Source organism: Nipponia nippon, unplaced genomic scaffold, assembly GCF_047370975.1.
Source record: "Nipponia nippon isolate SJK-2023a ecotype South Korea unplaced genomic scaffold, ASM4737097v1 scaffold_5, whole genome shotgun sequence".
NCBI lineage: Eukaryota > Metazoa > Chordata > Aves > Pelecaniformes > Threskiornithidae > Nipponia > Nipponia nippon.
In genome coordinates, this window is record NW_028262369.1 from 19,031,533 (window position 1) to 19,054,432 (window position 22,900).

General features: G+C 38.1%; 2 protein-coding genes across 6 annotated transcripts in view; both read left to right on the top strand.

Annotated features, from left to right (window-relative positions):
* PDPK1 (3-phosphoinositide dependent protein kinase 1) overlaps positions 1 to 6,317 on the top strand; it is a 37,484-nt gene extending 31,167 nt beyond the window's left edge. For all 3 annotated transcript variants that reach the window (XR_015698666.1, XM_087730841.1, XM_009467863.2), the window contains 2 exons: positions 571 to 723; positions 1,286 to 6,317. Coding sequence is in view for 2 of the 3 variants with exons in the window: in XM_087730841.1 (XP_087586967.1) it covers positions 571 to 723; positions 1,286 to 1,393 (261 nt within the window). In the remaining variant the exon portion in view is untranslated. The remainder of the gene's footprint in view (positions 1 to 570; positions 724 to 1,285) is intronic.
* A 136-nt stretch (positions 6,318 to 6,453) lies between these two features.
* KCTD5 (potassium channel tetramerization domain containing 5) overlaps positions 6,454 to 22,900 on the top strand; it is a 33,403-nt gene continuing 16,956 nt past the window's right edge. For 2 of the 3 annotated variants that reach the window (XM_087730848.1, XM_087730850.1), the window contains exons 1-5: positions 6,454 to 6,829; positions 16,882 to 16,990; positions 18,116 to 18,207; positions 19,364 to 19,459; positions 22,596 to 22,712. In XM_087730848.1, the coding sequence (XP_087586974.1) occupies positions 6,587 to 6,829; positions 16,882 to 16,990; positions 18,116 to 18,207; positions 19,364 to 19,459; positions 22,596 to 22,712 (657 nt within the window). In that variant the 5' untranslated portion in view covers positions 6,454 to 6,586. The remainder of the gene's footprint in view (positions 6,830 to 16,881; positions 16,991 to 18,115; positions 18,208 to 19,363; positions 19,460 to 22,595; positions 22,713 to 22,900) is intronic. The other variant, XM_087730849.1, reaches the window with a different exon arrangement.

Below are 22,900 nucleotides of genomic sequence, written 5' to 3' on the forward strand. Positions count from 1 at the left end.
CCCCAAATATTGGAAAATAAAATACGAGCCCATATTGTCCTTAACTGTGGTGTTTTTCCTGGATCCGACTAGTGCCTGTATCCTGAGAGAGGCAGAGGTGACATTAGAACAGCTTTAGGTTTTAACTTTAACATGGTACAGATGAGCAACAGTAGTCTTTGTCAGCTTTACAGGAGTGTAGGTTCTCTTTCATCTAAGTTACTACCTGCTTGCTCCTGATTTTCTCCACAAAATCATGAGTATTGACTTCTGTGCTGGAATGTCTGACAAATAGATTTTGCTTCACTCTGTACAGCTCGATGTTTTATGTTTTTTTAGAACTTGAAGATGCTCTCTTAAAATAGCACTTGTGTTTTGCCATGTAGTAGGAATGCACTGCAACCCCCTAAAAAAGGAGTGAGGTCAAATAGGTAAAGCAAAAGGGGAAAACAAAGTCGCCCAAACTCAAACATACTGTCCTATCACTGAGCTGTTCTAATTCTACCTCAGCTGTTAAATTCAGAGATCTACACATTTACATTTTTTTTTCTCATGCTTTTTTTGCATTGCTGCTTCTAATTTTCTTGTTAGGGATTGTTTGCACGTCGGCGCCAATTGCTGCTCACAGAAGGGCCCCACCTGTATTATGTGGATCCTGTCAACAAAGTTCTAAAAGGAGAAATTCCATGGTCTTTAGAGTTGCGGCCAGAAGCCAAGAATTTTAAGACATTTTTTGTTCACACAGTAAGTGACTTTCTTTAATTTCTTTGTAAGTTGCACTAAGGTCCTTGAACAACTATTGTAAGTTGTTAACAAATACGTTTTTCTGGAGAAAATATAATTCCTTAAATACAAGTGTTGATAGACTTAATTTAAAAAAAAAAAAAAAAAAAAACCAAAAACGAACACAAAACCCAAGCCCAAAAAAACCCAAACCAAAACAAAAAAAAGCCCCTGACATTTCCCATGAAAATACAATTGTGTAAATAAACTATAAGTGGATTTTGGGATTTGAAGGAAGTTCTTGAGAATTACTTTTAAAATTTAGCCCTCTTTGTATATAGAGGATCACAATGAATGTACCAACAATATATTGTCAGTTGACTTTCGACTGCTTAACAATATTGAAATGCCAGATGTACAGTTATTCAGTAATATGTAATGTTATATAACTGTAATTGAATTTAACTTTTGGAAAGTTTATGAACTAATTCTGAATAATTATTTTATTGGGAGGTGTTGAATAATTACTGCTTTTTGGTTAAAATGTGTTTGGAGTACTCATTAAAATGTTGTTCACTTATAGCCAAACAGGACATATTACCTGATGGACCCGAGTGGGAATGCTCATAAATGGTGCAAAAAGATACATGAAGTTTGGCGGCACAGATACCACCAGAATGCTGCTAAATAGTAAAGCTCATCCAAAATTTCCCAGTTTCCCTACTTGCTGCTAGAACTCCGTGTGCAGCCGATCAGAGGAATCTTTTCAACCCACCTATTACCATCTCAAGGGGAAGCATATGTCTGAAATGTTCTGTTTTGTTTTTTTTGTTTTTTTTTTTTTAAAAAAAGAAAGAAAGAAAGAAAAGCAAAAACCTAATGGAATTCAGGGTCGCTTTGCTCGCTCTTTGTGCTTCTGTTGAGGCTTCCACATGCATATCATTGCAGTGAAGATCTTGCTTTTGTGCACTTCAGCTCAATTTCTGCTGCAGACTAGTGGATAGACCTTGCATTACCAGCTTCACTTAAGATGAGTTAAAACCAATCCACACGCACACACGCCGAATCATGTACCAGCCTTGCATTTTATGGGGCTGGAGTTTTCTGTGACTTTCAGATTATCATTAAACTGTATTTCATCAGGGAGCTTTTATATGCCTCTCCTAAGCACCACCTCTTTGTTTTCTCTTCCTTTTCTCACAGTCCCCCAGCTTATTGGTATATGGCATTTATAGCCAGGTCAGTTGCACCCTTGTGTAATTCCTAATATAGTTCTGGTTGCAGGATTTATGTGGTACTTTAGTAATTATGTGAATGAATCAGATGTATGTGTCTGGCAGATAGGCTCCAATGATACAAGTTGTGAGAGAGTAAAATGCTGAACATGGCACTGAAAGTTTTCTAAAATTGAAATGTTGGCTTCTGAAGCCTATAAGATTTTAAACATTGAATTTAAATTTTAACATGAATCATACGTGTGTTTAATCAAGGGACAATAAACTTACCAGCATGCTTTTAACTAATGCTAACTAAAAATTAACTAGTTAGTATGGGGGAAAAAGGTTACTATTGAAGTAGTAAGTAGTTTTTCACCTTTTCAGGAGATGAGGGCTAGCAGCTTTCTTTCCAGGGTGTGCATGTACTGTGCATTTTAGTGGGGCCAACCTATTTACCTGGGTAGAGAAGGAAGTGTGAAAGCTTTGTACAATTGATTACTTGACTTTTTTTTTTGTCTCACTGTATAATGAGATGTACAAATAATCCTGTTTTTGGTCTTGGCCAAATATTTAGCAACTCTGAAAAAATTTAAGCAATTGAAATATTAGATCCATAAAGTAATCTGGTTAAAAACACAAAGGAAAATATTGATACAACGGAGAAAATATATGGTACTTAAGGCATATCTATAAAATGAAAATATTTTTCATATCGATCTCCTTTATCCTCTTCAAATTAAGACTTTTTTGTGGTCAAACATTTCGTGTAACGTTGCAAAGACATAACTTTCTATGTGCTAAAAACAACCTCCCTAATGGTATTTTCAACATGCCTGTGTTCCTGAATCTTGCAGAGAGGAATGACCTAGGTCTGGACAAAGGCATTCCTTCCTTGTTTTAAAAGCAGTATAAACATCACACCTATTTATTCACCTACACATACCATCTCTGCATTTTGAGGTCTTATACTATGATGTGCTTTTACTTGCACCAAAGAAAGAAATGTTCCACTGCAACGTTGAAAAAACTCACGGGCTACTGTTCTAGAAGCAGTATTTGAAAAGCAGTGGCTTATCAGGATTTCTCAGAAAACACATGAATGTTGGATATTTTGTTGTACAGGATGAAGGAGACTTATTGATCTCTTAGAAACTGTGTTATGTGGTTGAACTTGATGACAGTTCAGCTTTTCCAGTATCTTTCAGTCTTTAAACAAGAGAGTGCAGCTGCCTTTTCTTCTGGATGAACGACATTCTTGTAGTCTTCTGTTATCCCACCATGTACACAGACTTGACAAAAGTAAATCACTGGCTGACAGTGCCTGATGGTAAGGGATCTAAGGTGTCCTGTAAATGGCTGAGATGAAAGACAGAACAGCATTCCCTTTACATCATGAGAAATTTCATCACATACAAGGTACACTCCTTGTCACTAAAATTTGAATAGCACAGTACACCTTCTATCTGTGCCTGTATTAATCCTGTATTTACCATTCTAACCAAGATGACATGTATTGTAAGTTTGCTGCAGTGCTAGCCATTTGTTCTCTGGCTGTCAAATCCCAGCTGTGTGTTGGGTCCGCTGGAGGTGACCCTACAGCTTTTGGATTTAGCCTTTGGTATAGAGATGCAGACGTATTCCCAACATTATATAGGAGAGTTTGGCAGTGATGGAGATTCACGGTGCCGCTGCTGTTCGGTGTGACAAAACTTGGCCTCACATAAAAAGTCTGGCAAAGTTGTTCTGCTAATAGTGAACACCTTAGCTTCATTCGGAGATGAGTGATCTCCCTTGGCTTGTTCACTAGGTGGAAACCTAGTAATGCTTAAACATGTTTTCTGAAATATTTAGACTTGTAGTCATTTTGCCATAACAAAGTACTGTTTTTTTCACACCTTGAAAATCCTGTCTCAGCAGACTTCCGTCCTGCCCACCAAAAGCTTTCAGCCAAAGAAATCTTGATAGAAGTAAGCTATCAAGAATGTGTCTGGAAGGCTGATGTCTGCATTCTAGTATTGCTTTTTTCTTTTGACAATGCTGTCATTAGAAAACTGTGAGCATCTCTTACAGGCATCTCTCCCATTAGAACTTCAGTGTTCCAAATCAAGTCTTCCTTAGCTGTTGCTTTTTTGGGAAGGGACTAGAACTTTTCTGGGAGAGGTATTTGTCTTTCTTGTACTGTAAGTGAAATCTGTGATTTTGAAAGATGGCAGAAGAATAGAGTGAGGCAAGACAAAGCAATCATGTGGATTCAAGTATGTTTCACCAGTTTGTCCGCTTAAATGTGTATTGGCAGGTGCCGCATACTATGAAGGGCTGGTTCCTGTTTTAAATGCTTATACCTGAAGTGGGGTAGCTTCATCTTTGTCCTGAAGATCACTCCTGTGGTTCATGGGAGTTCATGGAATGAAATGCACAAGGGAGGTTCTTCAGAGCTGCAGATAAGCCAGTTAATTTCTCTGCTCTTTATCTGAGGTCTTTCAAAGCACAAAAAGGGTTGTTGGGCACTTGAAGACTCTTCTTCAGACTCCTCACTGCAAACCTGCTGAAAACCCACTCTGTTGATTGATTCATTCCATCTTTTGCATTTTCAACAATTGCCAATCATTTGTAAAGAATCTGGTCAGTAATGTTGTAATTTTGTTTTCCTTGGGATTTGAACTTCAGGAAGGTGTTTATTGCATCTGTTTCCTGTGGGGTGGAGCTTAAGAAAGGATGAAGTACTACTGCTAGAAAGGATTTTTCGAATCACACTGTTGTATTCAGTGTCCAGCCCAGTCACAGGAAGTTTAAAGCTGCTTTGATAAACTGGAGAGATGAGTTTATTACCGTTGGCCTTAAAGTCCAGTTCTGAGAAGGCTTTATATTAAGGAAGACTTGCTTCAGATGTGATAGTGAGCAGACTGATATTACCTATTAAGACCTCATTTGCTAAGCACTTCGATGCTGAAGACATCAAACTATCAGATAGTACTGTGCTCCACTTAATTTTCTCCTTCTGATGTGATTTAGTTGTGAAATATCTGCTATATATAAGCCTGGAAAAAACTCTGTAAAAGATGTGATAATTGTAATCCATTTTCATAGTTCAAGATGCTTAATTTAATGTGCTTGATATAGTTACATTTTGTACTGGGAACACTGAAGAATCCTGAGGATTTCCCACATGTACATTTAACAGTTCCTTTTGAATGATGTAGTAAAGTCAACACAATTACTTCATTTGGCCTGTGGACAAAACATTTGATTCCAACACCTTGCTGAGGAGAGAACTTGTGTATTAATAGTTGCCTAAAGATGTGGTCTATGGATTCTGGTCATTCTTTCTACTAGTGAATTACATGAATAGGTGTGGTATTTATATCTGAAATTTTGCTGAATGCCTGTAATATTTTATGCAAATATTAATCAAATGGAAGTGCTCCTGCAAAGCTTCATGACACAGATTGTCCATCAGTTGATTGAGTGAGCTTATAGACAATAATTCTCTGACCCAAAACGGCATGCTTTCAGTTAAGGTAAGACTGGTAATTTAAGAATGTTTCCTCTTAGAAGAAATATGACTCTTTATACAGCAAAACAATTGGAGAGGTTCTTAAGCACCCAATAACCTGGTCTGTCTGTCAGCATGGCAGTGAATGTAGATGGTTGCCATTTGACACAGCTTCCTATGACCACGTACTAACTCTGATTGGATGTGGCAAATGTTCTAAATTGTAGCAGAACTTACAATTACTGTATCTGACAGAAGAGGAAAAAATAGGAACCAGGAACCATAATCAGTTTTGATAGTTGTATGCTAGCTGTTTTCAGGTTGGTGGCAGTCAGTTATGTGTGTAATATTCTCTACCTGGTTTGTAGCTGTAACTGTGATGTACAGATAAAAGCGAGAAAAGAAGAAAAAAAAAAACCAAAAAACCAAACCACCAACAAACCACCACCCAAACAACCAACCCCCACAAACACCACAAAACAATCTCCCCTCCTCCAAGAACTTGTGAAAACAGAAGCAAATAATGCAATGATATAAGATACACACTTTTGTATTTTTATTCTTAAAGGTTATTTGCTGGCTCTTGTTGGCCTCTATTTCAGTCTGTGTTATTTAAATTCTAATATATGAATTATTTGGATTGAATTCATGTTCGGGGCCATGGTGTTGTATGTATTGATGTACAGCCTTGAATGTGAATAATTATTGTAAACTATATTTTACACCTTTTTTCTGGCTTTATTATATAAATTTTCTATTGGTCGATGATTTAATCATATCTCATAATTTAATGACTGTTTATTCTCCTCTCGACAGATCTCTGTGCTGTAGATGTGTAGTTAGTGACTGGATGACGGATTTCACTTACGCTTGGTAGTCTGTAATAAAGGCATGTAGGGTCCTGGCCTGGCCTCCGCCTCTTCCTTCCGCCGCGGGGGGGCGGGCGAGGCCTCCGGCCCGGCGGCGGCGCTGTGGAGGCGCGGGGGCCACCGCCCGCGGCCCTTGTTGGCCGCTCGGGCGCGGTCGTCGTCGACGGCCCCGGCGGCCGGGGCCGCTGCAGCGCAGGCGCTGGGCGGGCAGGGGGAAGGGAGCAGTTCCGAGCGGGACGCTTCCGGTGGGAGGCGCGCCCGGGGACCTGTGGCTGGGGCGGACCCTTCCGGCGGCGGCGGCGAGGATGGCGGCGGAGAACCACTGCGATTTCCCGGTTCCCCCGATCGGCGGCCTCGGCCTGGGAGGCCCGGGCGGGCCCTGCCGCCGGTGCAGCTCGGCGCCGCCGCCCGGCACGGTGCCCGGCAAGTGGGTCCGGCTGAACGTCGGGGGCACCTGCTTCCTGACCACTCGCCAGACGCTCTGCAGGGACCCCAAGTCCTTCCTCTTCCGCCTCTGCCAGGCCGACCCCGACCTGGACTCGGACAAGGTGAGCGCGGGCCCCGCCGCGCCGCGCCGCTCCCCGCGGGCCCGCTCCGCCGGGCCCCCGAGGGAGCGTTGCGACGGCGCCTCCGTCCCGCGTGGGAGCCGGCGCTGCCGGGGCCGGGCCGGGCCGCCTGGCTGCGGGGCGGGCAGCCGGCGCTCCCGCGGGCGGTGAGGCAGAGCAGAACGGCAGCGGCGGGCTCCGCCGCCCTTGGGGGCGTTTCTGAAGGGTCGCGTCGCTTAACGAGCCCGTGCGCTTGGAGGGAGTTGGGTTGTGAGGGTGGGCCGGCGTCAGGCGAAGCGATGGGGTTCGTGCCTAACACAGCTGCTTGTAGCTACAACAGAGAGAGCACAGGGTCGGTCGAGGGCTTGTTTAAATTTTTATTTGGTCCGACCGGGTTTAGTTTCAGTGTTTTAATGGAGTATCTGCCTGCACTGATGTCGTGTTATTTCTGCACTGTCATCACCCTCTTGTTCAATTTCAAGAACCAGATCAAACTACTTTTGATAATAACCTCTCTCGCTTAGCCATAGCGTTCTGTGTTTCAGCAGTTCTTTGAGTAAAATATTACTTACTCTGCATGGACTGCAAATGGTGGTGATACTGAATGTTCGGGTATTTGTTCTGACTCACTTTTAGTAGGGAAAGCAAAGTTACCGATTAATATTTTATTTATGGAGTGATATGTAGTAATGGATATGAAGTATTTGTATATAGTGCTGGCTCTGAAAGACGTTTTGGAGCATAATGTCCAAAAATGGACTTCTAGTACAGTACGCTTAAGGAGAAGAAGGGAACAGTTTCTAACCCTTGAATATATAACCAACAGGTTGAAAATAGAGAGTTGATTTTTATATATCAATTTTAAATTTTTTTTTCAGTGAGACTAGTAGTAAATTCCTTCATTTTCTCATGCATAACTTCCAGAAAGGATGTTTAAATGCTTAAGAAGATAGGGAACAGACCCTGAATAGTATTCCAGAGTTAGAGAAAAAATATATTAAAGTGTGGCAGTGTGGGGATTGTTTTTTGTTGTCTTTGGTTTGGTATGGGTTTTTTTGGAGAGGATTAGCTTAAACTGGCCTATAAAAATAAATTTTACAATGTAGGTGGCTTGCTGATAGGTCAGAAACTGTCTTTACTTGGGAGGGAGTAGGAAAGCTTTCTTCTAAGGTTTCTTAAATAAAAGATAAAGCACGCTTAATAATTAAGGCACCTGTTTCAGTTGTTCGGCTGCAAAAAGGTGCTTATGTCATCAGGGAGAGAGAGAGAAGGCACACTTTTAGAAGAAATGCTTTCGTTCTAATTAAGGCATTTGGCTGCCTTTTTTCACCAATTGATGAAATCAATCATCCTTCACAAGCACAATCAGTGAGGTGTTGCTATCTTGCAAAAATTTCATGAGGCTACTAATCTAAACATTTTCTTTTTTACGGTGCTTACATTTTTGGGTTGTAGCAGTAAATCATAAATTTATGCTAAGGTTATTTAGCTATTTGGTAGGATACGGAGAGACCTGATGAATTTTCTTCACATTTCTAGACTTACATAGTTATAGTTGTTAATAGTATATACGACAACTTAAAGATAGGTGCAGTCACAGCTATAGAAAGGTATCCTTCGCTTGCAAGGAACATGCCTATACATTATTTGAGCTGCTTAGATGTTACTAAGTGTCATCCTTTTTTGCCAATGTAGAAGTCTAATGGAAACTACTTTAGCAAGATGCAAACAACTTGCATTGTCCTGTCATGGTGAGCAGCCTTTTTTATGAAATTGTAGCTGGTATATTTATCTTTAATAGATTATTGTGCAAATCAGTAATGTGAAGCACACAGTAGGTATAGAGAGAACTACACGTTGTTGTGGAAAATTTGGATTTAGAGACAATCCTGTTATTCAGAGATGCATTCTCTAGGCTTATGAACCTAGACGTCTTCAATTTGACGTACAAAAAGCAAAGCCTTTCCTGGTCAGGTATGCACTACGGTCTTCTTTTCAGTACGCTTGCCAGAGTTTCATGCCCCGTTGTCTTGAGCATCTGTAGTCATTGATTTTTGCGTCAACCAGTCAGAGCCTGGCTTCTGCAGTCACGTGTCATCTTGGATTTTGCAGAAGTAGTCTACCTCTTAGATTACCCATTGTAGCGTATTAGTTACAGTACCTAAGATTATTTAAACACATAGAGCCTTTTTTTCAAGCATTTGATTCAGAATCTTTAGGTTCTTCATCTCCTGTAAACAGCAAAACATAATCCAAGCAGTTCCTTTTTTTCCTCTGAATGATAACAGATATCATAGATATCTGAGATTTTTCAAGAGAAAAAAAAAATCCTTCCCGAGTATCTTACCAGTTTGTGAATGTACTGTCTTGATACAATAGCACATCAATAGATTGTCTGTATGGTTTAATTTTGGAATATCAGGTGCTTTTAACTGATGAGCACAGATATTTCAAGGGAATAATTGGTGATATTTGTGTTATCATCCTGGACTGTGGTTCTTCTCCTTTGCTACGTATATGTAAATCAAAATCTGATAGTAATAGATTTGTTTTTTCTGTCATGGTTTTACTTTTTGGAATCTAGTTATGAGCTGTAACCTGATACGAAGTTGACATTTTTCTTAATCATATACTAAAGATTATTTACAATGACTACTATGCAGCACAATTTTGTGTTTTTTGTGTAAGAACAGTTGTTCTTATAAGGTGCAGCTAATAGGTAAAGATACTGCCCTCTTAAAGCTTGGAGCATTAGAGCTGGTCTTTGACTTATAATTCCCTGGGTTTGATTCCATTGTGTTTTCTTCCTAAAATTCACATGGGTTTTAAACACCTAGTTGTAAACTTTAAAGTGAGAGAGGATGTGTATTTGAGCTCCTATGTAGGCTGATGCCTGTTACACCTATCCCAGACATACTTGTCCCTATCTCCAGATGAGGATGTGGGGGAGGTGGGGCAGGGAGAATCCTGAGGGATGAGCCAGCAGATGAGATTATCGAAACTGATAGCGACAGCCCTCTGTTTGAAAGAACTATGAAAAATCTAACCTGAACAAGATATATCATGTTTCCTGCATGGGGAATTTGTCTGGGGTGCACTTCAGTATCTCACTTCAGGAAGTTTTAGATCTATTTTCAACAGATTAATACTGAATTCTGCTCATAATACAAAACATGTTTTATAGTTCATAAGCACATTTCATATTCCTCTGATCATGCTCCATCTGATAAGTATGTAACTCAGCAAAACTGAAGGAGGAGTTATATTTTTTTATAACTTCAGTGAGTTAAACCAGCTCATGGAAAGCTCTAATGTCTGGACTGACAAAAGAGAGGGGGACAGGTTGCAACTCTAGAAGCAAGACCGAGCAGAAGAGCCAATAATTAAATTAGCTCATACGTCAGTAAATGTATGTCTTTGAAGAAAAAAGTTTAGTTGAGATTCTTTCTTACTTTACAAGTTTGCCAAATCAGAATCTTTAGAAAATGAAACCATAAGAAATGCTTATCTCGGATGAGAACAGACCTATAAGCAAAACAAAAAATTAGTAATAGAGCTGTTTCTGCCTAAACTCAAGAAGTGAGGCATATCAAAATTAACCATGTTGATACATTAAGAAGTTCTGAAAGAGGTTAACTGGATGAGTTTATTAGAAATGAGAATAGGAAATTAAAATAGTTCATAAGTTGTACTCTACAAATATCAGTTGCATACATAGCGATTTTCCTCTACTGTAATTTCTACACCAACATGTTATTTAACTACATAAATCATAAGATTTCCTTAGTGCTTGCTATTAAAAACAATTGAAAGGCTTCAGGAAAGGAAGCATGTTTGCCTTCAAGTTATCTTCAGGTGCTAATGTTGAACAAGGCCATGCAGCCTGTCTCTTGGTATCAGATACGTTTCCAGTTGCAACAGAAGAAAGATTAACCTTGGCACACCTTGTGGCAAAACTGGTGTTGAATGGAATGAGACAGTGATGTTGATTCTCTGAATTTAGCACGTTTCACAATGTGATACGCATCTTTGTATTTAAGACTCTTCTTTGTATTTAAGACTATTTGAGAATCATTTCAGCAAATGAATGAGTGGTAGTGGTCATACCTGCTGTTCACAATAGGATTTGTTTTCCGGAGTATTTAAATCTTGCTTTAGAGATGAATACGTAAAAATAGACAAGCAGAGTCTTGCTGCCTTTTTCATCCTTGCTTGACTTATGTAATGCTTGTATTGTAAGTTTTCCTGCCAGATACTTCCTGATTTCAGCACTTTCCTATTTTATCTATATACCAGTTTTTCTTTTCCAAACTGTTCTATCATTCTTTAAACTTTCCCCTAAGCGAGAAGATTGTCAGCCTTTCTTAATAAGGTTTCTGGCAACAGTATCTATGCTTGATTTTTTTAATGCCTTTCTGAAGTTAAGCGTAATTGTACTGAGGTAGAATCTCTTAAGGAAGGAAGCAAGCAAGCAAGCAAGCACTGAATGTTTTAGAAAAATCAAAATCTTCCTGGCAGCACATCTTTCACTGTCAGCAGTAAGAAGTATCTTAATTGTAGTCATTATTCTAAGATATAACTGAGAAAAACTTTATTTGTCCATGAGATTTCTGACTAGTTAGGTGGGTTGTGTTATTAATGTAGTTTTGATTAGTACTGGCAGTCTGCTGATGCTCAAAGCTTTTAGGTTACATAGTTTGAGAAAAATGTGTTCTGGGCATCTAGCTCAAGATTTAAAAAGCATAGAGGGTAGGGGAGACAATTATATCTAAATGCAGATTTAGTGCCAATTATTATTGTGTTTCTGTGCATATTGCTGCCTTTAGCAGAACTTCTGCTTGCTTAGTATATGTAAATGATGTCAATTTTTTAGATACCCATGTTAGAGTGCACAGCTTTGAGCCAAGAGCTTGGTGGTGTGGATTCTGAGTGTGTCCATTCTGGAAAAGTATTTGAGGGGAAGTCTTCAGGCTAGTTTTGACCTCAATGAAGAAAATTAACTGGAAATAAATTTCTGACATTTTAACTAGTGTATTAATGCAATTCTTGGGGAGAATGTTAAACGGGATTAGGGAGGTGTATGTATTTGGTCCTACTTTTGAGTCCTACTGGAATCCTGTGCCTGATTCTGGCATTCACAATTCAAGGTCACTTCAAAAATTGGAGAACTTGGAGGGTAGTCACAAGATGAAATATGATTTGGCGGAAGGTTATAAAGAGCAAAACTGTTTTTTTGGCAAAGAGTTTAAGGAGTGACTTCTCAGTCCAGAAGTACATACAAGGAGACTAGAAATCTAATAGTGAAGCCTGTTCAGTCTAGGAAAGGTATTGTGAGATCCAGCTAGTGAAGTGTGAAACTGTAGACGTCCAGGCTAGAAAGTACATATTTTTAACAGCAACAGCAATTAGTTATTGGAATGGCTTGCACAAAATGGTTAGGTTTCACCACTACTTTCTAAAGGTTAAATTTCACTGTAAATAAATTGAGTCCTATGTATGTTTTACATGAAGATCAGGCTAAGTATTCGTTAAGATTTCTTTGAACCTCAGTCTCTTTAGAGATTGAAGTGGAAAGGTTTGAGATGGGAATACATGATAATGTAAATGTTTTGGGAGATATTTTTCAAATTCTTTGAAAATATATGTGCATTCTGAGTCTCCTGTCTCCGTGAATGCTGGATTGTAGATATGCTTTAGGGTTAATTCTTAAGAAAGAAGGAATATGATTGTGAGCCACACTGACTTTTCATTGGTATGCTGAACCAGGTGATTGAAAATTTAAGAGCAAGTTATTAGGCTTCCTCTAAAATTCCATGGTATTTGTAACTTGGACTAAACATCGGTGTGGCAGAGTGGTAATAAACAAATTCAGCCTTCACTGTACCTCAGCAATGTTGTCTTTTTAAATGGTGTCCTTGTAAAAAGGGGCAGGTGTGGAAAAGGTCTAGGACTTAGGGACAAGGAAGGAAAAACTCTTGGTAGAGAGAAGAATGTAATGCAAAAATAGAACTGGGTAAAGATACAAACACCCATGTGGTTAATTAGCACTTTTGTGTTGGATGTGCAAAGACGACAGGAGCGTTTGCTTTGAGTATCCTTACAAAGAGTGTCAAAATTTGTAGGGAACACCTATGGGGTCGAAATGTGGGGTGATGTGACTATACTGAATAGAGAGGAAACTTGAGTTTCAGCTGCTGTTCTGGTAAACATTAACACCAGTTTGTATAAAATATATCTACAAGAGAGAAAACGGAGACCTTATTAGAATATAGACTTGTCTGGCATTTGTGGTATTCACCTGAAACTTGGGAAATGGCTTCAAAATACCCACACTAGTTGTGTCAGTGAAGATTCAAACTCGTTCAAAGCTTGTAGAAACCTAATTAACTAGTTAGCAGGGGAAATAGCAAGGCTGGGACAGCACAGTCTATTAGTATTCATGCTAGCAAGCTTAAAGCTAGTTCAGTTATGTCTGCGCAAACTGTAGCTACACCTTTAATCTGTCTAGATCACATCTGAAGTGCAATTTATTATTCTTATCTTACAATAAAAGAAAAATGTTTCCCTTAGAAAGAGTGTCCAAAATGCTAGTTACGCATGAGAATACAATGTACATGTGGATGAAGCCAATCCTGACAGCATTCTGAAAGTGCGGAAAGACTTGTGACCCATATTTTGAGAGTTGTAGGTGGAGCAGATGACTACATTACTGTGTCAGCTTTTATTGGATTTATGTTTACATAAATATCCTTAAAGATCTAGTGTAATCGGCTTTTCTTAGTGATTTCAACATGAAGTGCTTAGTGTACATTGGAGGATAATCAGGCAGCTCACTCTAAAGGAGGAGGTTTTGTGCCTCTTTTGCCTGTGCATTCTTTGCATGTTGTTACAATATTCTTTACTGAATAGTTTACATTTTGGCTCTTGACTCCCTGGCACTAGTCTGTAGCACACCTGAGTTGTAAAGTCAAAGTCCAAGGCACACATCCTTCTCTTTGGAAGAATGTTAATTAATGCATGTTTTCCATGTCTGTAATCTTGGCAAGCAAGTGGCCAGTTACTCTGAATTTTTCAGTCTATTCATAATTTTGCATGGAACTTACATACTAAAGTGAATCCTGTTGACAGACTTTGGATTGCTCACTGTTAGAATTTAGTCAGAGTTCTTTAACTATTGATATTTACTAATGAAAAAAAGAAAAAAAACAGTTATTATTACACCATAAACTATAAGACTTTTGGGTTCCTTTTTCTTCTTTTTTATTATTTTTTGAAGACACATTGTTGCCTGAAAGGCTTCGTAAACTATGACACTAGTGACATGTCACTTTATTCATTTGTGGTATATTATACACATGTTCAGTATGGTATTTGCATTTATCAGTATGAAGATTAAGCATTTTTATAGAGTCTAGATGGTAATTAGGTGAGGAAGGAAACTTGATAGTGGTTAGGAAAGGAATGAGTATAAAAGGAAAAAAAGTGAGATGAGGAACGATAGAATGGAAAAAAAGTCTGTGGATGATGAGGAAAATGGTTAAAAATAGGTAGAAGACAAAAGCAATTCTATCTTGTGTTTCACAGAGTGGATGCTGTCAGTATGTGTAAAGCATATTTGGTACAAGTGCTAATAATAAGCTCTGGTGTACATGCTAGGCTAATGAATTCAGGTAATGCAGGTTGCTGGTAACCTCTCATTAGGTGGAAGTTGAAAGAGAAGGCCTGACATAGCTTGTTCCCTTTGTGTTTTTGTTGGAAGCTTTTTTAGTGTATAGAAATCTACTCAGGTAAGAGGAATTTGAGGACTTCCGTGTAAGGAGTGAAGTGACCATTGTTACTTTTATTAGATTAGTGTAACATTATTACTGTTACTCTACTCATTTAGAGCTTTTAGTTATTTTGCTTCTGTGACCCACCTGTCTATCTTTGTAATGCTGTAGAGCTGGTGGCCAGTATTGCTTCAGAGGCTGATGTGAGAAAACACTGTAGTGTAAAAGAATACAATAATCTTATTAAAGAAGCTTGTTTCTAGAGACTTATTTCCCTTAACTGGGAGGACTTCCAGTTTTGTAAGCCCATATATTTCGTAATTCAGTTCAACTGATGACCAAAGACTCCTTTTTTCTTTAAAACAGTGTTTCTTTTTCTCAGTTTTAGACTTTCCTTTCCAACTTCACTGGTTTCTGTTCCTGTATTAAATAATACTTTTCAGCTTATAATTCATACAGTTATCAGCTAATTTAATTTCTTTGGGTTGTGTCTGCAGATTGTTTGTTCTTGAAGTGTATTGGTAATATAAATATATTTGAATGTGAAACAATAAAAATATACCATTTTATGCACTTCATCTATCTACTGTTTTTGGTGCCTAGTCTCACTTCCGTGAGACCATGAGTTTAGGTCAGAAGAAATTGTGATTAGATTTCATCAAGCACTGTCTGCTCTGAGTGTACGTTAACTGAGAGCACATTTTAATATATTAGCATTTTCTTGAACAGTTAATTTTATATAAAATATAACACCCCTTCACTTCTTCTAAAATGACAGTGTGCCCAAGTATGTAAAGCATTTAGCTTGTAATTATAGAAAGATGTTTATGTCTTTTGTAGTTCAGGCTGTGACTTTCTATGTTCTACCAACCCTGGTTAGACAAGTGCAGTTATCCAGAAACTAAATCCATGGACCTGAAAATACATCCACCATCTTTTTTCCAATTAAACATTTTAGGAACTTTAGATACTCTTAAATAGAGAGAGTTTTCAGGTATCACGGTTCAGTAATCAAACCTTTACATATTAAATGCAGAGGATTGGGTCAGTAGAACTTTTTTCATGTGGAACAAGTTTCACTACCACATGTAGTTTTTGGGGAGAATGATTCAAATCTAGCTAGGATTGTTGGTAGCGATGCTTTTTTAGTATCTCCTGTAAACTACTAGAATATTAAAAATAAGAATAAATAGAAAAGTATTTGTGATTCTGCCATATCTCTTCAGTATATATCTGTAGGATATCCATCGCACCAAAACTTCAGGTACTGAAGGATTAACACTATCAGTGATCCACTTGATAGTAGAAAGGAATGGTGGATCTATTAGACATCTGTCTTCTCAGTCTTCCTTAGATCTCTGGCCAGCACAAAGTATGTCAGTGCTGCATTGATCACAGGTGTTCACACATAGACTCTAAATTATGTAGGAAGTATCAGTTTTGCTCCTTTATCTCTCTGTCAAGAATATCAGCTGTGCAGGCGAATTTTGTGAACTCTGTTTTGCATTCCACAAAATGCTGTACTCTGTCCAGTAAACTGAGCATCAATTAGTTTCGTCTGTCCCTTCTTTGTCTGCGTGAGGTAGGTAGGATCTGCATCTTCAGTCTACTTTTTTTTTTTTTAGAAGATGCACATACAACCCTTGCTTGGTACACAGCTGTTTTCAGTACCCTGTGAGTATTTGTACATCTGAGCTAAGACAAAACCAAAAGTTTTTAGAGCAAAGTGTTGAGGTTAAAGAGAAGGTAGGTTTGTTTGCCTTTAATTAAAAAAAAAAAAAAAAAAAGCTGGTATTTGAACCTCACTGGAATGTAGCCTTTGTTCTGATTCTTCAGGTTTCCAAACAAAATGATAGTTTCCTGTTTTTAAGTGTTATTTTTAACATTAATTTTCAGTGTTCTCACTTAACGGCTTAGATCTTTCATGCTAACAATGTAGATAATCTTTTTATAAGGGGTTAGGGGGCAATTGGTCAGGTAAGAGACATTGCGTAGTACATGACTGAGTTGAGTGATCAGTCTGATACAATTACAACTACATTGCTGAATTCATTTTAGTGTCTTAAATAAATTTGGCTTTAAGGGATGTGGCTATGTCTGAATACCTCCTTGCTATTCAGATGCCAAGCTGAATACTAGCTTGCAATTCCTGCTTGGACGTTCAAATCATTGTGGGTTTTTTGGTTTTTTTGTTTGTTTGTTTGTTTGGGTTTTTTGTGGTGTTTTGGGTTTTTTGTTTTGTTTTGTTGTTGTTTGTTTGTTTTTTGTTTTTGTTTTCTAATCTAGGATGAAACAGGTGCCTATTTAATAGACAGAGACCCAACCTACTTTGGGCCAGTGCTGAACTATCTCAGACATGGAAAACTGGTTATTAACAAGGACCTAGCTGAGGAAGGTAAGATGTTACTAAATCTCTTGCTTTCTTGTCACTTGGTTATTAATTTCACTGCTTTTGAGTCACCAAACCTAACTTACAAGTGGTAAATCTTAGTCTGTGTAGCATTTCGATCTGTTTCAAGCAAAGCTGATAGCTATCGTGCAGTTATAGTGTATGCTGTTATTTGAGTGTTTTGAGTATGATTCCTGATTTCACAGCCCCTGTCCCCAGCTAGAAATAGAACATAAGTATTCAAACATGAGGGGAGATGCCTTTTATCTTGTATCTTTCCTGTATGACTGTGTGAAATATTTGGGTTTTGTCCTCTTCAAGCAAAAGAATACTGGTTGTGAAACAAGCTTTAGAAGATGTAAGGCGAAGTAAGAGTAAAGTTCTGGGATGTTCATATGTGTGGAGTATACTTTTGAAGAGTAAATTCTGGCCCCAGCTTCTCCCTCTCTGTCCCTAGTTCATATTAATTTTATCCTAATGGAGGATGACTGTTTTAAACCATATAGTACTAAAACTGTATTGGTAAGGTGTTGAAGAAATTGATCAAAGAGAAATGAATGTCAGAACAATGTTAGTAGGAAATAATGTGAAATGTAATTTCCATGTGCATTGTTAAACACACAGTATGTGTGGAGAACAGGTAAGGCTTGAACACGTGAGTGGGAGCAGTCTGTAGTATGTATCTTTAAGCTTTTGTTTCGGGGTCTAAGATCTCAAATGATAGCAAGAAAAATTTTCTGCACACTAGCAGCTGCATAGCTTTTCAGTAGCACTATTTGAATTTCTCTTTTGTATTCCAGCCTGAGGCAGGGCCTGAGCCATGGTGGTCCATCAGTCTGCTATGGAATGGCATTTGTGCTCCTTTTTTTTGTTTCCTGCCTCTCATTCTGTATGTGAAATGGCATCAGTTTTCTTCGGGGATTTTTTTAGGACAGTTTTTCAGAATGAGTTAAACTTTGAACTACATGTGTCTGAAGGAAGCCAGAATCGTTAGGTTGGTAAATGAACTTTTCCTAGGGCAAAATAAATCATTTTCTATGGCTATAGAGAAGATAATCTTAGGAACTGGTTGGTGGTTTTGGCCTGGAATCTTTGGTTACACTTTCTTTCCAAAAAATGTTCTCATACTAGGTGTCCTGGAAGAGGCTGAATTCTACAATATCACATCACTAATAAAACTGGTAAAGGACAAAATAAGAGAAAGAGACAGCAAAATCTCACAGGTGAGGCTGTTTTCCAGTGTGTTTTTGATTATTTGTTCTATGGCAAGTAGTGGGTGGGTTCCATGTTTTTTTTTTTCCCCATAACTGCTCATTGCCCCAGTAAGATCCTGAATGACTGCCTCCATCACTGGCTGAGCTGGAACCATTAGTACGCCAAGATTAATATTCTTAACTGCCAGTACCTGCCAGCCTGCTTACAAAAGGCACAGGCATATGGTTCCAGTTCTTGTTTAAAAACTGAAAACATTCTAAAGAATTGTTCAGAACTGTCTGGTAATACTAGAATTTGTCATAATATCATTTATGGATATAGTTATTTTAGAAAACAGCTTTCGTAGAATATGTTTTTCTCATATACATTTAAATACTCTGAATATGATGAGATTGCCTGACTACGGTATAACTGCTGTTTATACAGTATGTTTATACAGCATACATACTGATGCTGTTTAGCTCCTGTCATACGCTTTTGTAGCAAAGTTAGTTTCTTTATTTCTAGTGCTCTGTAGTTGAGAAGACTCTGCCTCTTCTCAGCAGCTTAGGAATATTTCTTCATGAAAATGAATATGATAGAGAAACTGTTACGTAAAGGGAGTATTCAAGTTTGTTCTTTAACTCTGCTACTCTGGCCTTCCCTGATAACTGAGTCTTCATGGAGATATTACAAACTTATGTTGCGAAATTTCTCTTGAAGCCAGGTTCTAGGACAGCAGAGTTGCTCTGATAGCAACTAAAGAGTTTCAGCTTAAATGGTCCTAGTTATTCATTGCTCTGGATGGGAAACTTTAACAGGGAAATAAAGACATTTTTTAATATGGTCAGACATTCCTTAAAGTTAGGTAGGCCCCTGCGGAACCTCAACCTTGATTTTGAATGACGTGGTTTGCTACCAGATGGAAAAATAGGTAAGTCTTAAGATTATTTTGTTACAGCTGTTAAGTAGCACTTTTAGTCCCTGAAACATTCATGAAGCATTGAGTCTTCTGCAAGGTGATTCTGAACAGATGAGATTTCTTTAAAAAAAAAAAAAAAAAGAAGACCACGTGTTCTCAAGGTTGTGTTGCTTACCATTTCTAAAGAATAAGGGCAACTTTTGACAAGTCACAAACATAGTGAATTCCATGCTGTATTGAGCATCTTATATTTCTTTTTGAAGGTGCCAGTCAAACACGTGTACAGGGTGCTGCAGTGCCAGGAAGAGGAACTCACTCAAATGGTTTCCACAATGTCCGATGGCTGGAAATTTGAACAGGTAAAAAAACCATACAGGATATAATTACAAAGTCTTCTGAAAATTCAGTTATGTGAAAGAGGAGTATAAAGTCAATTCTATGCATCTTTGTAAGTGCAGTCATTTTCAGAAATTGGATAGATAAAGATACACAGTTAAGTTAAAATTTGATATTTGTATTCTTATTTGTCAGAGAACAAAAAAACTGTAGCTTTCCAGGAGGTAAATTATGCTGACTTTCTATAAAAACATCTACATCATGTTTGAAATGTAATTCTTCAGTGTCTACACACGAGCATTTGAAGGGTGAATAAACCAAAATTAACTAATACAAATTTATACGAATGGTAGGTCAGATATAAAGAGCTCTGGGTAAAAGAGATGAGCCTGGGAGATAAATGTTTGTCGGGCCCAATCAATGGTTCTTCAGATAAAGGACTGATACACATAGGAGGGTGAACTTAACCAGCGTGGATGTGAAGCTGGATAGGTGTGAGCTATGTGAATGTTTTCGTTCTTTGCACTGCATAAAAATAGCTTTGTGTGTACATTCAAGAATACATGGTAAAATTGCAAGATCTGTTACCTTTGCTAATCTCTGTAAATAAGAAACTACGTGGCCTCTTCAACCTTCACGTTCCTAACCTACCAGAATATTTAAACTGCATTGGAGCAATGAATCTGTTAACTCTGGAGTGAGACACAAGTGCTCAGCTGCCAGCATCTTTTTCAATGTCTGGTGCCAGGAGAGATTGGAATAAGCACAAGCCTCTCATCCTGTGCAGTCTCACTCTAATAACACAACAAAGCAACATTTTTTAAAAGTATGGCATACAAGGGTAAAAGAGAATGTTTTGTTTATACTCGATGAAACGTGTAAGGTGCTGGTGTCATGGAGACAGCCATGATCAAATAAACTGAACCAACACAGAGAAAGCTTCTTGTGCTTCAGTTCTCCGGCTCAGGTATTACCAGGTCTGTTTGGCATGCCAGAAGCTGAATGTTGTTTAAGGCCCTGAAAAAAGCTCTCACTTAATGCACATGACTATTTTTTGACCAGTGCATTGACAACGTTTTTTTTTTACATTCTTTGTCATGAGAAACTAGCTTTCATTACAAATAGAGATTCTTTCCTTTTTAACAGATTAAATGATACTATGGCTTTTTACCTGTCCTAAAGCCTTGTATTCTTTGGGGATATTGTATTTGGGAGTAATGCTGCTTTGACAGTGCAACTGCTGGAAGAACTATTATAATCTCTTTTAGAATTTAGAATCTCTTTTGGAACTGGAAAATTCCAGTGGTTTTCTTGAATGTTAGGTCCTTGTTTCATCCAGCTTTCTCCCTACTTTCTCCCTCCCCCATGTTGCTCTCTCTTGGACACATAGTTTGAAGTAGATAAACACAATCACTGTATGGTCTCATAATGCGCAGCTTCTCATTACCTCAGACTAGGCCATTCTCTCCTTTGGTTGTATTGCAGACCTGCTTTCAGCAGACATCATTCAGTTGAAACATGATTAGAATATTCTGTATAATCTAAACAGTTTTATTGTTAAGATTTGAGAACACTGTAGCATTTCTGTAATTTTAAATTTTTTCTAAACCTGTGTTGCTCAGCAGCATGCTTCCTTCAGAAGCAGTCTTTGGGGTGGCACCTACCACACTTTGTACATATTATCCTTGGTGGGATAGAAACCAGCAACTTTTTCAGATTAGTAATATTCCTATGGGTTGAGAGTCATTGTGCTCTGTGCCCCATATAACATGTTTAAGTGGGTTTTTTCATCAAAAATATTTCTTTCCCCTTAACAGTTCAAAATTTTCTTGTAAAATACAATTGGATGTGGTGATTAAATAGGAGTGAAAGGTGTTAAACTTCTGGTGCACTTACGTGGATGTATTGATGCACTTTTCCAAAGAATATGAGTGAAAGCGTTGTTAGAATACTGCAATTATGTATCAGTCCCAGTCCACAAACTACCACCAACAGTTGCACTTCCCCACTTTTGTGATTTCAGGGGGTTATTTTGTAGATGATTTTTAGCTTCAACTGTTACCTTTTCAGGTAAAACAATATTTTGGCAATACCTCATAATGAGAAACTTTGGGCTATACAAAATTGCTACATACAAAGGCTTTAGACAGCAGTGGTGTGTCAGTCATGTAAATTTTAATGATTAATATAACCTGAGTCTGTCACCATAATGCTGTCTAAAATATGTTCACTATATGAGGACGATGGTATTTAGCTGCTGCCTTTAAAATTACTCACATAACAATAGCAGGATAAAAATAAATTCATTGTTCATGAGCCTTCTCATCAGTAGTAATCTCCAGTTTACTCAGACTAGGCAGTTGTTGTCTAGTTCTTCACACTTAATTTAAAGCTCTAATCTTTCTCAAGTGCACTGACAGGCTATGCTTTAATTTAAATGGGCTAGGAATTGTCATATCTTATTAAGATAAAATATTTTTTGTAATAACAAGTTGAGAAATTTAGCTGAGGTTGTTCTGAGCTTCTGAATTATTAGACATTTGGCGAGTGTGAACAGAGTTCTTGGTACTGATTTTTATGGGAACGAGACAGACAATTTTTTCCACTCCAGTTATTTTCTTGGATCTTCTGTAAATTACCCCTTCTAAAACCAATTTAGAGCACTCAACTTTTTTTTCCTCTAGTTGACTTCATATGTTTCCCTAGCTGTATTTTTTTTATCAATATCTGGAACAAGATGAAGCTCTTTCATACGCAGGCTTGATATATTGCTTTACATAACACCTTCCAGTTTTATATCCACGTTACCTTCTGCACTTGGCAAGTATGACAGGAAAATAATGCTCACTTTCATAATGCACCAAACTTTGTTTATGTTTTTCAGAGTAGTTGGCTACACCACAGTGCTATGGGGAGTTTTCTGACTTACTATCAGTAACTCTTAACTTCCCTTGATATTACAAAGGGCTTTGCAACTACCTCCATGAATTTTAAGTATGTTGAAATGAAAGTTGTAGCTTGATAGCAACCTGTTCTAGCGGCAAATAAATGTTACCTGCACGTTTGAGCTCATCTGTTATTTGTACGATTTGGATAACGGTATGTGCTTCAGCTTTACAAAGGTTTCTTTTTGTGTTTTGCTTTGATTGGTTATTTCAGCTTGTCAGTATAGGTTCCCAGTACAGCTGTGGCCGGGCCCAGCAGTCAGAGTATCTGCTGATAGTGTCACGGGAAGTGAAAGGGGAAGAGAGATGCTTCCAGAAATGCTGCAGTGAGGTGTGTCACACCATTCTTTTTGCCCTCACACTGATATGCTTGACCTCCTTGCGTTTCTGCTGCTTTCAAATCATTCCACTTTATTCCTGGATGTACAGCACATAGTAATTTGTGTGTATTTGTGACTGGCTTTTATTTATAATCACGGTATTTCATTATACATTATGAATGTTCATATTGTAAAAAAT